General features: G+C 57.6%; 3 protein-coding genes and 1 long non-coding RNA gene across 4 annotated transcripts in view; 2 read left to right on the top strand and 2 right to left on the bottom strand.

Annotated features, from left to right (window-relative positions):
* The window catches only part of LOC309889171 (HLA class II histocompatibility antigen, DM beta chain-like), a 56240-nt gene that overhangs the window by 12845 nt on the left and 28308 nt on the right, over nucleotides 1–15087 (bottom strand). The gene's annotated exons all lie outside the window — the stretch shown is intronic.
* Nucleotides 1768–13177, top strand: LOC309889221 (butyrophilin subfamily 1 member A1-like; the record flags this gene model as incomplete). The annotated part of the gene is made up of 4 exons (XM_082781982.1): nucleotides 1768–2128; nucleotides 10894–11175; nucleotides 11305–11409; nucleotides 12549–13177. Coding segments are annotated over 4 exons (1377 nt in total), but the record flags the coding sequence as incomplete, so codon positions are not given.
* On the top strand, nucleotides 2692–5549 carry LOC309889222 (butyrophilin subfamily 1 member A1-like; the record flags this gene model as incomplete). Its single annotated transcript, XM_082781983.1, has 5 exons — nucleotides 2692–3040; nucleotides 3170–3274; nucleotides 4347–4367; nucleotides 4484–4504; nucleotides 5011–5549. 5 exons carry the CDS (start codon nucleotides 2692–2694, stop codon nucleotides 5547–5549), a joined length of 1035 nt encoding a protein of 344 aa, XP_082638109.1.
* LOC309889196 lies at nucleotides 13728–14086 on the bottom strand. Its single transcript, XR_014319206.1, has 3 exons — nucleotides 13982–14086; nucleotides 13870–13905; nucleotides 13728–13787 (listed from the first exon to the last, which is right to left on the bottom strand). It is a non-coding gene; the product is annotated as an uncharacterized lncRNA (long non-coding RNA).

The following is a 15087-nucleotide window of genomic DNA, read 5'->3' as shown; positions in this document are numbered from 1 at the left end:
CCTGATAGCCAGGAGGGCCAACCATATCCTGGGGTGCATCAAGCACGGCATTGCTAGTCGGTCCTGGGAGGTGATTGTCCCGCTCTACTCTGTGCTCTGAGGCCTCACCTCGAGGACTCTGTGCAGTTCTGGGCACCACAGCACAAGAAGGATGTAAAACTATTGGAGAGTGTCCAGAGAAGGGCCACAGAGGTAGTGAAGGGCCTAGAGGGGAAGACATATGCCTTCAGCCAGAGCTCTTCGTACACTGGGATGAATCCCATCAGGCCCTATAGTCTCCTATGCATTCATCTGGAGCAGCAAATCCCACACAAATTCGGGGTTGTTGAGACTTTATCATTTCTGCAGTCACTGTCCTCCAGCTCAGGGCACCTGGGGTCCCACAGCCCAGCATCAGTGTTGAAGACAAAGGCAAAGAAAGCATTAAACATCTCTGTGAAGTCAATGACCCTGTCTGACCATCCCCATCAAGTAACAGACCAATGCTTTCTCTCATCCTACTTTTCTTGTTAAGATAGTTAAAAAAAAAAAAAAAAAAAAAAAAAAAAAAAAAAAAGCATTTTATTTCCCTCACAGTACTGTCCAGCTTCAACTCAAATTGAGCTTTGGCCATAGGAATTTTCACCCTACAAAGGCAAACAGTACCACTGTAGTCCTTCCATATTGACTGACCTCGCCTCCAGCAAACAAGAAACTTTCCTTATCCACCTAAGCTCTAGAAGAAGGTCCCTGCCCATCTGAGCAAACCTTCTGCCACGGCTGCTTTACTGGAGCCGGGAGAGGCACTGGCACTTTGCCTTCAGCACCCTGGGCAAAGGGTGGCAGCTCTGGGCTTGGCACCCAGCTGTGCCCTGTTCCCTGCAGCCTCCAATCCTGCTCAGCTCTTCACTGCCATCTCTCCACATTTTCCCATTGCTCACAGTTTGATTCCTCCTTGCATGCATGGAGATGAACGAGCTTAGCCACTGGCTTTCCCTGGAGGTCTGGAGAAGCCCCCACTGGGGTCAAGCACCTCGTGCTTGCTAAAGGCAGTGGACAGGGCACCCAGCTGCGATGGGATGGTGGTGCCAGCCCTGCAGAGCTCCCCAGACATTGCCCTAGGGGCAGAGCTGCTCCAGGAGGGTTATTGCAGCCAGGAACTGGGCAAAGGTTGGGAAAGTTGGGCGGAGCCTTGTACTTTCTGCAGATCTGCTGGGTGCCGTGAAGGACTTCTATCTTGGCTTGGAGAAAAACACCTGGGGGGCCACCAGCCCCCTGGGGGATCTCTCTCTCCAATGGGGCTCCCCTGGGGCTGCAGCCACCCCAGCTTCACCGGCCATGCCAGGGGCCTCCTGACTTCCCTCGTCACTCTGCTCCTCCTCCACCTGGGCTCAGGTAGGATCCTGCAGGGCTACAAGGGGCTCTCCCGTTGGGCATGCGGACGTGCTGCCATATTGCAAGGGAGCAACTGTTGGACACAGGGGATGCTAACCCACAGATTTGCCCCTGCTGGGTTTCACTTTCCCTTTGGTTCTTTCACACAACACGGACGCTGCCTTGGCTGCCCTTTCTGGCTCTTCTTCTCCTACCCAAATGCTGCAGAGAGGGCTCCCACTCCCAGCACACCTCCTTCTCCTGCACATCCTCCCTCTCCCTCTCCTCTTTCTCCGGTGGTTTCCCATGGGACACAGGGGATGCAGCATGAAACAACTCATGCACAGCTCGCCCTTTAACACTCACTGACCCCGAATTTATAATGACAAAATCTCACCACCTCTCTGTGCCCTTCTCCATTGCCCAGCCCAGCTCAGAGTGGTGGGACCAGGACACCCTGTCACTGCCACCGTGGGGCAGGATGTCGTGCTGCCCTGCCACTTGTCCCCTCAACGCGATGCTCGCAGCTTGGAGGTCAGGTGGATCCGGGACAAGTTCTCTGAGACAGTGCACCACTACCACAATGGAGAGGACCTGTACGGGGAGCAGATGGAGGCATATGCCAGGAGGACAGAGTTGGTCAGAGATGGTCTCTCTGCTGGAAGCCTGGACTTGCGAATCACGGGGCTGAGAACCTCTGATGATGGCCTGTACGTCTGCACTGTGGAAGATGCTCATGCTTATGACGAAGCCATTGTGGAGCTGGAGGTGTCAGGTTAGTGGCTGGGGTGGTGCTGCCAGGGCACAGTTCACGTGTCCTTTGAATGTTTCAGCTGTTCCACAGCAGGAGGCATGCCCATGGATGTGGAGGTAATATCTGGGGAGAGAGCTCCCTGGAGAGTTTTGTCAGTTTTCACTGGTGTCCTTGAAGACAATAATCATAATATTGTGAGGGCACTGGGCACAGGCTGCTGAGCAGCACCTTCAGCTGTGTCAGCAATGGGACCAAACAGCACACAGGGAGAGTCTCAGAGTTGTCTGAGCAGCCAGGGGTCTGCTTTACTTTTACTTTCTGTGCTGAGGGAGACCTGAGTCATTGTCAGGAAGTCTCAGGGCTTCTTGAACCAGCATGGCTTGGTGCAGAGATGCTACCTGAAAGTCCTGGAACTTGGCTTCTGCGTTTTCTGTATGATTTGGGGTCACTGGCTTTGTGCAGCCCTGCTCTCTGGGTCCTGCAACAGCTGGAGTGGTTTTGGGCTGAGGGTGAGTGCATGAAGTGTCCAGTCAGAGAGCCTCTGGGACCGTTGGTGTGCTGGGATGTGTCTGGCATGGGAGCAGATGGGGTCTTTGCCTTGGAACTCAATCCCTCCCCAAGGCAAGCCCCAGACACACGCTCTTCCCCCAGCCACAGGCGCTGACCCCCACCTCTCCCTGGGGGGATACGAGGCCGGAGGCGTCCGGGTGCTGTGTCGATCGGCCGGCTGGTACCCGCTGCCGCAGCTGCTCTGGACAGATGCTCGCGGGCAGCACCTGCCCTCGGTCTCCCAGACACATTCCCAGGACCAGGAGGGGCTATTTGAAATCGAAGGCGCTGTCATCGTGACCAGGAGTGTGGAGGGGCTCTTGTCCTGTGTAGTCAGGAGCAGCCGCCTCCAGCAGGAGTGGAAATTTTCCCTGCACATCGCAGGTACAAATGGCACAGCCAGGGTGAGGTGTTCCTGGCTCCTGCACTTGTCCTGAGCCGGGAGAAGTCTGGGTCTTGCTCTTCCATCCACGGGCATGGAAACACAGCCCTTTTCCTGGTGCCTTTTCTCAGCTCCCTTCTTCCACAACGCCCAGCCCTGGATGGTGGCTCTGGCTCTGGTCCTCGTGTTTTTGGCTGTGTTCATTGGCCTCAGTGTTTATCTCTTTCGAAAGCAAGGTAAGCTGGCAGCGCAGGGATGGAGCGGAGGGAGGTGTTCTGCAGGGACCCCCCTGGGTCTGGAGCGGGGCTGAGCCCTGGCCCAGGGAGGTGCGTAGGAGGAGGAAGGGAATGTTCTCCTGGGGATGCCAAAGGCCTTCGGATGGTCTTGGGTGGGAGGCCAGGGAGCATGGCTGCAGCGTGGGGCTGGTGGCAAGGCACAGCCCCCCTGCACATGTTCCCACCCAGCAACCAAGATGCTCTGCTCACCACCTCTTCCTCCGCATTTGCTTTTCAGCGGCACAGAGCCAAGAGCTGGGTGAGTCCTTGCAGTCCCTGCCCCCAGCCCCTGGGGAAGTGGTGTCCCTGCGGGAGGGCCTGGTCTGGGTGGGCTCTGGGGGCTTGTGTGCTGGTGGGCTCGGGGGTGCTGCAGGAGCAGCTGGAGCCTGGGGTGGGAGTGGGGAGTGCTGGGGCTGGGGCTGCCCTGGGCACGGGACACGGCCGGGATGACTGAAAGGAACGGGGATCAAGGTGGGGACGGGGAGCGAGCTGCGGGTCTGTCCCACTCTATACTAATGCTTCTGGACAGGGACGTCCTCCACCTGTCCCCATTCATTTCCACTTGTGTTTTGGTGGCACGGTGCAGAGAGCTGCACAAGTGTCTGTCCTTAATGCTACAAGTCTTGCAAAAAGCTGGGCCTCGGTCTTTGTTAGTCTGGTCACTACAAGTCTGGGAGCAAGGTGGTCTGTGCACATGCTCAAGAGCAAAAATATTTGGGGTCTAGCCATGGAAGCAGCAATGGGGTGTAAGTCTCTCCACTCTGACCATTCATTCCTTTTACTTTTCTATATCAGCCAAAAAGGATGCAAAGCTGGGTAAGTCTCCTTCCCCAAAGAGAAGGCATTTGGTGTCTTCCCACAGGCACACTCTCATCTGACCATACATTGCTTTTGTCTTTCTTTTTCTTTACAAGGGAAACAAGCTGCAGAGATAGGTGAGTGTCCATCTCTGAACGGGAAGAATTTGCACTCTAGACAATGGATGAGAAGTTTTTCCCTCTGATCATGCATTCCTTATGCTTTTCTTTTCCAGATGAAAAAGATGCAACACTGGGTGAGTCTCTATTCCACCCCCACAACTGAAGGAAATCAGGGTCTTTGGTTTTTAGCAGTCATTGTTGAGAAACTGACTCCTCTCATTGATGCATTACTTTTCTCTTTCGTTTGTAGATGAACAAGCTGAAGAAATTGGTAAGTCTCACTCTCCATACAGAAACAAACAAACAAACAAACAAAAAAAAAAAAGTGAGAGGTATGGAATCAGAAACTGTGCCTTCTTCTCATATTTTCCTTTTCTCTTTCATTTGTAGAGAAACAAGCTGCAGAGCTGGGTAAGTCTCCCAGTGTTCAGACCCAAGGGCAACACCAAGGCAATGTGCAGGGGAGGGTGGGCAGCTGGGACAGAGCAGCCCAGGGCTGGCCCCTCACCCTGCCCACACCCACTGGGCACCAGCCATGGGCTCTGACCAGCTCTCCCCTCTCCTTACAGCATGGAGAAAGTTTCTGCTGCCTCACAATACAGGTAGGTGTGTACTGGGTTCCCTCTAAGGTGCTTCTCCTGCCCTTGCTGGGCCATGTTCAGGAGTCAAGAGGTGCCCCATCTCCTGCCCCGTGGGGCAGCTCCCGGCACAAGCTGGGGAAAGCCTGCCCAGGACTGAGCTCTGCCCCTGATGGCCTGGCTCCTTCTGTCCCTGCAGTGAAGGTGACCCTGGATCCACACACGGCTCATCCCCAGCTCGTCCTGTCTAAGGACAACAGCAGTGTGAGATTGGAAAGTGAATGGCAGCAGGTGCCTGACACACCGGAGAGATTTGACTGTTGGTGCTGCGTGCTGGGCCGTGAGGAGTTCAGAGAGGGGAGGCACTGCTGGTTGGTGGAGGTGGAGGGAAGGCAGCTAAAGTATTCTTGGTGGGCTGTGGGGGTGGGCAGGGCTTCGGTGAAGAGGAAGGGGTATTTCAAAAGGAGCTCTGAAGAAGGCATCTGGGCTGTGGAGTACAATGAGGGGCAGCTCAAGTCTCTCACATCTCCTCCCACCCCCTTTTCCCTGTCCCCTATCCCCACGAGGATCTGGGTCTGTCTGGACTGTACCGAAGGGCAGGTGTCTTTCATCAACGCTGACAATGGGGTCGAGATCTTCACTTTCACAGAAGCCTCCTTCAATGGCGAGAGCATCCGCCCCTGGTTCATGTTGCAGAAACGGGGAACAAAGCTGTTCCTGAGGGACAGCACCCTGTAGACCCTGTCCCTAACCCTGGGGACCTCCTGCCCTTCTCCAGCCACTCCTGCATCACCTCTCCTTGGTCCTGCAGGAGCAGCACAAGAATGAGGGTCAGTGCAGCCAGGGGCTGCCCCGTGTTCCTCCCTGCTGCTGGAGGAGGGCTGGGATGCTGCAAGCAGGGGCCAGGCCCCTTGCAGCCCCTGGGCTCTGCCCTGCACGCGGCTCCTGTGCTGGGGCACAAGCCCTGCTGGCACCCACGGCTCTCACCCTGCCTCTGAGCCCCAGCGGGCAGCACAGGGGCTGCAGCAGCTCTCCACGCTCCTCTCCCCTCACTGTGTGCTGCTGGCCAGTGCAGGCCGCCTTTGCCTCCTAGTTCGGGGTTGATCCTTGCTCTGTGCCTGGTGCTGAGCATGAGCAGCCTGTGGGGGCTCTTTGTTCCCTCCTCTGGAGCACATCAAGGCCCAGCAGCAGCAGGACCGTGTGAAATAAAATTTTGTACAGGAAGATGGTGTCTGGCAGTGGCATTTCCTGGGTGCTTTGTGTGCTGAGGCCTTGCTGCCTGGGAAGGCCTCTTGCAGCACACCGTCTCCTCACACGCCTTGCCCTGCAGAGCCTTCGCCGTCCTCGTAGCCCTCCCTTGGTGGCTCTCGCACAGTTTCACATCCTTCGTCTGCTGCGGTGCCCACAGCTGCACGCAGTGCTCGAGGCGAGGCTGCAGGAGGCCGAGCAGAGTGGGACGATCCCTTCCCTAAGCTGGCCAGCAGTGCTGTGCCTGAGGCACCCCAGGGCCCTTTGGTGTCCCATGGCATGACCCCAAACACCCGCTCTTCTTGGTGTGACACTCTAGGAGTGTGTGAGCCTGTACCCTCTGCACAGAACACTGCACAGACACCAGCGAGGCTTGTGGAGCATCTTTATTGTCAGCACCACAACATCGGGTCTGAGATGGCGCCAACCGGGAGCCACCGGTGCCAGGAGGTGTCCGTCTGGGGGTCCTCAGATGCTGCCTGGGGAAGGGGGGGACACACAGGGTGAGAGATGGGATGATTCGCCCCTCCACGATGGGGATGGGGACACGGTTACCTGCGGGGTAGTTGTCTCCAGGGAGAGGAGTGTAACCTGTGGGGGGGAGAAGAGGAGTGAGCAGAGTCCTCGTCACCCTTGACCACGGCCCCGGATCTCCCCGGCCACTCACCCGGGACGGGAGGCCTGGCCCTGAAGTGGTAGACACCGGCGAGAAATAAGCCAAGTCCCAGCACCATCAGCACGGTGGCCACCACCACCAGTATCGTCACCTCCGGCATCAGTCCGGGACCTGCAGGGACACAGCCGGGTGAGTGGCAGCAAGGAGCCAAGACCGCCGGCCTCCAGGTGCTTTCCTGTGCCTCTCCACTCACTCCAGTCCTCCAGGAGAGGCTCCTGCAGGCTGACGTGCTGCACCGAGCATGTGTAGGTGTCGCCTGCCACCGGGGCCACCAGCAGGGACACCTGTGTCTGGTAGCTCCAGTCGCTGTTGGGGATGGCGGAGATGGGGTTGTAGTCGTCGGGCTCCACGATGTCCCCGTTGTGCAGCCAGATGACGGTCACCTCGGGGGGGTAGAAGCCCCAGATGTGGCAGCTGAGGCGGACGGGCACACGGGCGTTCCCCGTCTCCGCGGGGATGATGCGGACTTGGGGCTGCGCTGGAGTAGATATGGGGATGGGGTCAGTGGCGGGCAAGCCCCTTTTCCCTGCCCTGTGCAACGTCCTCATGCAATGTTCAGTGCAACACTCCCGTGCAAGGCTTTCTGCAGCAGAGCAGAGGATCGGACAGGCAGGGCTATGTTTTTTCGGCATCGAGCCCACTTGAGGGAGCCACCAGAACCTGGCAGCCTTCGCCATGGAGACTGACAAGGCTTACGTGAAGCCAGCAGGGCCCCCTCCCCGAAGGTTCAGAAACAGCACCTTGGGAGTGCAAAGACGAGGAATGCGGCGACCAGGGCAGGCAAAGAGGGCATGGCGCATCAAAACAGAGTGGCAGGCAGTTCACGCAGTCAGGGCAAGCAGGGAGGGCAGAGCGTTGCCCCCCACGGCCCATACGAACACCTCCTCTATCAGCAGTCTGCTGTTAGCTAGGCTCCAATGGTCTCCACCAGGCACAGTGCTCTCTCTAGCAAGTCTGTACACACCCAGACTGACTGCCCGCTCAAAAATGCACCAGTTCAGGTCTCCGGGTGCAGGGAGCGTCTGAGCCTCTTGCTGCCATCTGCAGGAGGCAGAGAGACTGTGTGTGCGTGAGGTGAGAGCAGGTGGATGACCCGGTGCGCGTGGTGGCAGAACTCAAGGAGGAGGTGGAGAGGTTGAGGGCTACCAGGGAGTGTGAGCAGGAGATACCCTGGTGGGGAACTCCCTCCGGGACTTGAAGGAGAGCAACAGGGGTGAGACACCCCAAATGGGGGTGGACCCCCTCCCCTGTCGCTGTTGGGCAGAGGCAGGAGACCTAGGAGTTGAGGAGGAATGGAGACAGGTCCCTGCTCGACATCGCAGGCGATGCAAACCCTGCCGGCCTCACCTTCCCAGGTGCCCTTCCACAACAGGTTTGAGGCCCTGGAGCTTGAGGGACCGGGAGCTGAGGAAGAGGTAGAAAGTGTAGCCAGGAGGATGCCTAGGGTGAGGAAGTCGACTCCACACCTCAGGACTGCTATCCTCTTTTGATAGTCCAGGCTGGCAGTGATGACATTGAAGAGAGAAGCCTGAAGGCTATCAAACAGGACGTTAGGGGACTGGGGCAGTTAGTGGATGGAGCGGGACTACGTCTGTAGTCCTTCCATATTGACTGACCTCACCTCCAGCAAACAAGAAACTTTCCTTATCCACCTAAGCTCTTGAAGAAGGTCCCTGCCCATCTGAGCAAACCTTCTGCCACGGCTGCTTTACTGGAGCCGGGAGAGGCACTGGCACTTTGCCTTCAGCACCCTGGGCAAAGGGTGGCAGCTCTGGGCTTGGCACCCAGCTGTGCCCCATTCCCTGCAGCCTCCAATCCTGCTCAGCTCTTCACTGCCATCTCTCCACGTTTTCCCATTGCTCACAGTTTGATTCCTCCTTGCATGCATGGAGATGAACGACCTTAGCCAGTGGCTTTCCCTGGAGGTCTGGAGAGGCCCCTGCTGGGGACAAGCAAATCGTGCTTGCTAAAGGCAGTGGACTGGGCACCCAGCTGCAATGGGATGGTGATGCCAGCCCTGCAGAGCTCCCCAGACGTTGCCCTAGGGGCAGAGCTGCTCCAGGAGGGTTATTGCAACCAGGAACTGGGCAAAGGTTGGGAAAGTTGGGCGGAGCCTTGTGCTTTCTGCAGCTCTGCTGGGCGCTGTGAAGGAAATCTATCTTGGCTTGGAAATAAAACCCTGGGGGGCCACCTGCCCCCTGAGGGACCTCTCTCTCCGATGGGGCTCCCCTGGGGCTGTGGCTGCCCCAGTTTCACCGGCCATGCCAGGGGCCTCCTGACTTCCCTCGTCACTCTGCTCCTCCTCCGCCTGGGCTCAGGTAGGATCCTGCAGGGATGCTGGGGGCTCTTCCCCCCGTGCATGCAGATGTGTTGCTGTGGGGCAGGGGAGAGGCTTTGGGAAAGGGGGGACCCGGGCCAAAGCTCAACCCATGCTGGGTTTCACTTTCACTTTTGTTCTTTCACACAATATGGCTGCTGCCTTGCCTGCCCCCTCTGTGTCTCCTTCACCTGCCCAAATGCTGCAGAGAGGGCTCCCACTCCCAGCACACCTCCTTCTCCTGCACGTCCTCCCTCTCCCTCTCCTGTTTCCCCGGTGTTTTCCCATGGCACCCAGGGGACACAGCACGCACCAACTCACACACCAACTCCCGCCCTTTGTCACTCACTGCCCCTAAATTTACAATGGCAAAATCTTACCTCCTCTCTGTGCCCTTCTCCATTGCCCAGTGTGAGAAACATCTCAAATAATTTTCTTCAGACTGGATCTTCTGTGAAGCTCTTTTATTCACAATTGCAACGGTCCTGCCAATCAGGAGCACATTTTAGTAAACAAATCCTAATGTTTTTTTACCCATTATCCAACGCCTGATCACCTCCCCTGTTTCCTCATTTGCTGAGTACTACAGGTTCACAAGCTACTCGACACTCCTCTATGCCGTATATGTATAATTTTTTTTTCAATGCTTTAATTTCTCCTTTCTTATATTTTGTGAACTTGTGATCTTTGTTCTCCTGTTCTCACACTGCTCATCCTGTTTTTCTCAAGCTTCTACCTTATTTTGGAATAGTGAGGCCTTCTACGGTCCACTTATCTACTTAGCATTTCTCGTTATTATGACTACACCTTAAAATACAGAAAAATAATTCTCTACTGCAAAAACACAACATTGTTTCTCACACCAGCCCAGCTCAGAGTGGAGGGACCAGGACACTCTGTCACTGCCACCGTGGGGCAGGATGTCGTGCTGTCCTGCCACTTGTCCCCTCAACGCGATGCTCGCACCTTGGAGGTCAGGTGGATCCGGGACAGTATCTCTGAGACAGTGCACCACTACCACAATGGAGAGGACCTGTACGGGGAGCAGATGGGGGCATATGCCGGGAGGACAGAGTTGCTCAGAGATGGTCTCTCTGCTGGAATCCTGGACTTGCGAATCACAGGACTGAGACCCTCTGATGATGGCCAGTACTTCTGCACTGTGGAAGATGCTGATGCTTATGCTGAAGCCATTGTGAAGCTGGAGGTGTCAGGTTAGTGGCTGGGGTGATGGTTCCATGGGAGAGTTTACGTGTCCTTTGAATGTTTCAGCTGTTTCACAGCATGAGGCATGCCCATGGATGTGGAGGTAATATTTGGGGAGAAAGCTGCCTGGAGAGTTTTGTCAGTTTTCACTGGTGTCTTTGAAGACAATAATCATAATATTGTGAGGGCACTGGGCAACGGCTGCTGAGCAGCACCTTCAGCTGTGTCAGCAATGGGACCAAACAGCACACAGGGAGAATCACAGAGTCCTCTGAGCAGCCGGACGTCTGTTTTATGTTGGCATTATGTGCTGGGGAAATCTGAGTCATTGTCAGGAAGTCTTGGGGCTTCTTTAACCAGCACGGCTTGGTGCAGAGACACGGCCTGGACGTGCTGAAGCTCGGCACCTGGCTTTACAGGGTAATTTGGAGCCACTGGCTTTGAGCAGCCCTGCTCTCTTGGTCCAGCGTGAGCCACGATAGTTTAGGATGATGGTGGCTCCATGGAGCACCCAGTCCCTGAGGCCCTTGGACCGTGACTGCTCTGGGCTGTGTCTGGCATGGGAGCAGATGGGGTCTTTGCCTTGAAATGAATCCCTCCCCAAGTCAAGCCCCAGCCACGCGTTCTTCCCCCAGCCACAGGCGCTGACCCCCACCTCTCCCTGGGGGGCTACGAGGACGGAGGCGTCCGGGTGCTGTGTCGATCGGCCGGCTGGTACCCGCTGCCGCAGCTGCTGTGGAGGGATGCTCGCGGGCAGCACCTGCCCTCGGACCCCCAGACACATTCCCAGGACCAGGAGGGGCTCTTTGAAATCGAAGGCGCTGTCATCGTGACCGGGAGCGTGGAGGGGCCCCTGTCCTGCGTGGTCAGGAACAGCCGTCTCCACCAGGAGAGGGAATTTTCCCTGCACATTGCAGGTACAAATGGCACAGCCAGGATGAGGTGTTCCTGGCCCCCGCACTTGTCCCGACCCAGGAGAAGTCTGGGTCTTGCTCTTCCACCTGCGGGCATGGAAATGCAGCCCTTTTCTTGGTGCCTTTTCTCAGCTCCCTTCTTCCACAACGCCCAGCCCTGGATGGTGGCTCTGGCTCTGGTCCTTGTGCTTTTGGCTGTGTCCATTGGCCTCGGTGTTTATCTCTTTGTAAAGAAAAGTAAGTTGGCAGTGCAAGAATGGAGCGGAGGGAGGTGTTCTGCAGGGACCCGCGTGGGTCTGGAGCAAGGGGCCTTGGGTGGGAGGCAAGGGAGCATGGCTGCAGCGTGGGGCTGGTGGCAAGGCGCAGCCCCCCTGCACATGTTCCCACCCAGCAACCAAGCTGCTCTGCTCACCACCTCTTCCTCCGCCTTTGCTTTTCAGCGGCACAGAGCCAAGAGCTGGGAGAGTCCTTGCAGTCCCTGGGGAAGTGGTGTCTGTGCGGGAGGGCCTTGTCTGGGTGGGCTCTGGGGGCTTTTGTGGTGGTGGCTCGGGGGTGCTGGAGGAGCAGCTGGAGCCTGGGGTGGGAGTGGGGAGTGCTGGGGCTGGGGCTGCCCTGTGCATGGGACATGGCCGGGATGGCTGAAAGGAACGGGGATCAAGGTGGGGACGGGGAGCGAGCTGCGGGGCTGCCCCACTCAGCACTGATGCTTTCGGGAGACGGACATTCTCCAGCAATCCTTTATTAACTTCCATAATGTCTTCAGTGGCACAAAGATGAAAGTTGCACAAGTGTTTGTCCTTACAGTTCTGCTTACAAGAGCATTGTACAAAGCTGGACCACAATGACTATTTCTCTAGTCCCACCTCTGATCATGGCTGTATTTTTCCTTGTCATGGGATGTATTCTGGGTCTACCACGGGCTAAGCAACTCTCCCCTCATGCATTACTTTCATATCCATCATACATTACTTTCGCTTTCCTTTTCAGAGAAACAAGCTGCAGAGCTGGGTAAGTCTCCCGGTGTTCATACCCAAGGGCAACACCAAAGCGATGTGCAGATGAGGGTGGGCAGCTGGAACAGAGCAGCCCAGGGCTGGCCCCTCACCCTGCCCACACCTACTGGGCAACAGCCGTGGGCTGTGACCAGCTCTCCCCTCTCCTTACAGCATGGAGAAGGTTTCTGATGTCTCACAATACAGGTAGGTGTGCATTGGGTTGCCCTCTGAGGTGCTCCTCCTGCCCTTGCTGGGGCATGTTCAGGAGCCAAGAGGTGCCCCATCTCCTGCCCCATGGGGCAGCTCCTGGCCCCGAGCTGGGGAAAGCCTGCCCAGGGCTGAGCTCTGCCCCTGATGGCCTGGCTCCTTCTGTCCCTGCAGTGAAAGTGACCCTGGATCCACACACGGCTCATCCCCGGCTTGTTGTGTCTCAGGACAAGAGCAGTGTGAGATGGGAATGGGAATGGCAGCAGGTGCCTGACACACCAAAGAGATTTGACTGTTGGTGCTGTGTGCTGGGCCGTGAGGAGTTCAGAGAGGGGAGGCACTGCTGGTTGGTGGAGGTGGAGGGAGAGCGGCTAAAGTATTCAGGGTGGGCTGTGGGGGTGGCCAGGGCTTCTATGGAGAGAAAGAAGTGGATCAACATGAGCCCTGAAGAAGGGATCTGGGCTGTGCTGTACTATAAGGGGAAGCTCACGTCTCTCACATCTGCTCCCACCACCTTGTCCCTGTCCCCTGTCCCCACAAGGATCTGGGTCTGTCTGGACTGTACCCAGCAGCAGGTGTCTTTTATCAACGCTGACAATGGGGTCGAGATCTTCACTTTCACAGAAGCCTCCTTCAATGGGGAGAGCATCCACCCCTGGTTCTGTCTGGAGACAGAGGGAATTCAGATGTGCCTGAGGAACAGCACAGCCAAGATCCTCTCCCCAGCCCTGGGGAGCTCCAGCCCTTCTCCAGACACTCCAACATCACCTCTCCTTGGTTGTGCAGGAGCAGCACAGAAATGATGGGCAGTGGGGCCAGCCTGTGGGGGCTCTTTGTCCCCTGCTCTGGAGCACATCAAGGCCCAGCAGCAGCAGGACTGTGTCAAATAAAGTTTTGTACAGGAAGATGGAGTCTGGCAGTGGCATTTCCTGGGTGCTTTGTGTCCTGAGGCCTTGCTGCCTGGGAAGGCGTCTTGCAGCACACCGTCTCCTCACACGCCTTGCCCTGCAGAGCCTTCGCCGTCCTCGTAGCCCTCCCTTGGAGGCTCTCGCACAGTTTCACGCCCTTCGTCTGCTGCGGTGCCCACAGCTGCACGCAGTGCTCGAGGCGAGGCCGCAGCAGGCCGAGCAGAGCGGGACGATCCCTTCCCTCGGCCGGCCAGCAGTGCTGTGCCTGAGGCACCCCAGGGCACGCTTGGCCCTTTGGGGTCCCATGCCATGGCCCCCACACACCCGCTTCTCTTGGTGAGACACCCTAAGAGTGCATGAGCATCTGCCTTGTCCCCAGAACACTGCAGAGACACCAGCAGGGCTTGTGGAGCATCTTTATTGTCAGCACCACGGCATCTGAGATGGGGCCAACCGGGAGCCGCTGGTGCCGGGAGGTGTCTGTCTGGGGGTCCTCAGATGCTGCCTGGGGAAGGGGGGGACACACAGGGTGAGAGATGGGGTGATTCGCCCCTCCACGATGTGGATGGGGGTGGGGACACCGTTACCTGCGGGGTAGTTGTCTCCAGGGAGGGGAGTGTAACCTGTGGGGGGGAGAAGAGGAGTGAGCAGAGTCCTCGTCACCCTTGACCACTGCCCCGGCTCTCCCCGGCCACTCACCCGGGGCGGGAGGCCTGGCCCTGAAGCGGTAGACACCGGTGAGAAATAAGCCAAGTCCCAGCACCATCAGCACAGTGGCCACTGCCACCAGTATGGTCACCTCCGGCATCAGTCTGGGACCTGTGGGGACACGGCTGCGTGAGTGGCAGCAAGGAGCCAAGACCGCCGGCCTCCGGGTGCGATCCTGCGCCTCTCCACTCACTCCAGTCCTCCAGGAGAGGCTCCTGCAGGCTGACGTGCTGCACCGAGCACGTGTAGGTGTCGCCTGCCACCGGGGCCACCAGCAGGGACACCTGCGTCTGGTAGCTCCAGTCGCCGTTGGGGATGGCGGAGATGGGGTTGTAGTCGTCGGGCTCCACGATGTCCCCGTTGTGCAGCCAGATGACGGTCACCTCGGGGGGGTAGAAGCCCCAGATGTGGCAGCTGAGGCGGACGGGCACACGGGCGTTCCCCATCTCCACGGAGATGATGCGGACTTGGGGCTGCGCTGGAGCAGGGATGGGGATGGGGTCAGTGGTGGGTGAGCCCCTTTTCCCTGCTCTGTGCAATGTCCCCACGCAATGTTCCGTGCAAGGCTCCTGTGCAACGCTCCCATGCAAATCTCTAGTCATTCTCCCATGCAATGTCACGTGCGACATCCCCATGCCATGCCCTGTGTAACGCCCCTGTGCCACACCCTGCAAGAGGCATTGCTCTGTTCAACATCCCCTTGCAAAGGGCAATGCAATGCACTGTGCAGTGCTCCATGCAACATCCCCCTGTGACGTCCTCATGCAGAGTGCTCTGCAACAGCCCCATGCAATGCCCGGTGCAAGATCTTGCCAAGGCGATCAGCTCCATTGCAGATTCTTTCTGCAGCGGAGCAGGGGATCCCACAGGCAGGGCTATTTTTTTCTGGCATCAAGCCCACTTGAGGGTGCCGCCAGGACCCGGCAGCCCTCACGACGTACGCTGACGACACGTAGGCAGAGCCAGCAGGGCCCCCTCCTTGGCAGTTCAAAAGCTGCCCCCGGGGAGCGCAACAACCAGGAACGCAGCAATCCGGGAGGGCTAACAGGGCATGGCGCATCAGAAGGCAGAGGCAGGCAGTTCATGCAGTCAGGGTG

This window comes from Aythya marila, assembly GCF_965140915.1.
Source record: "Aythya marila genome assembly, chromosome: 33".
Taxonomy (NCBI): domain Eukaryota; kingdom Metazoa; phylum Chordata; class Aves; order Anseriformes; family Anatidae; genus Aythya; species Aythya marila.
The sequence above is the reverse complement of the archived record's forward strand: the minus strand, read 5'-3'. Positions and strand labels throughout refer to the sequence as shown.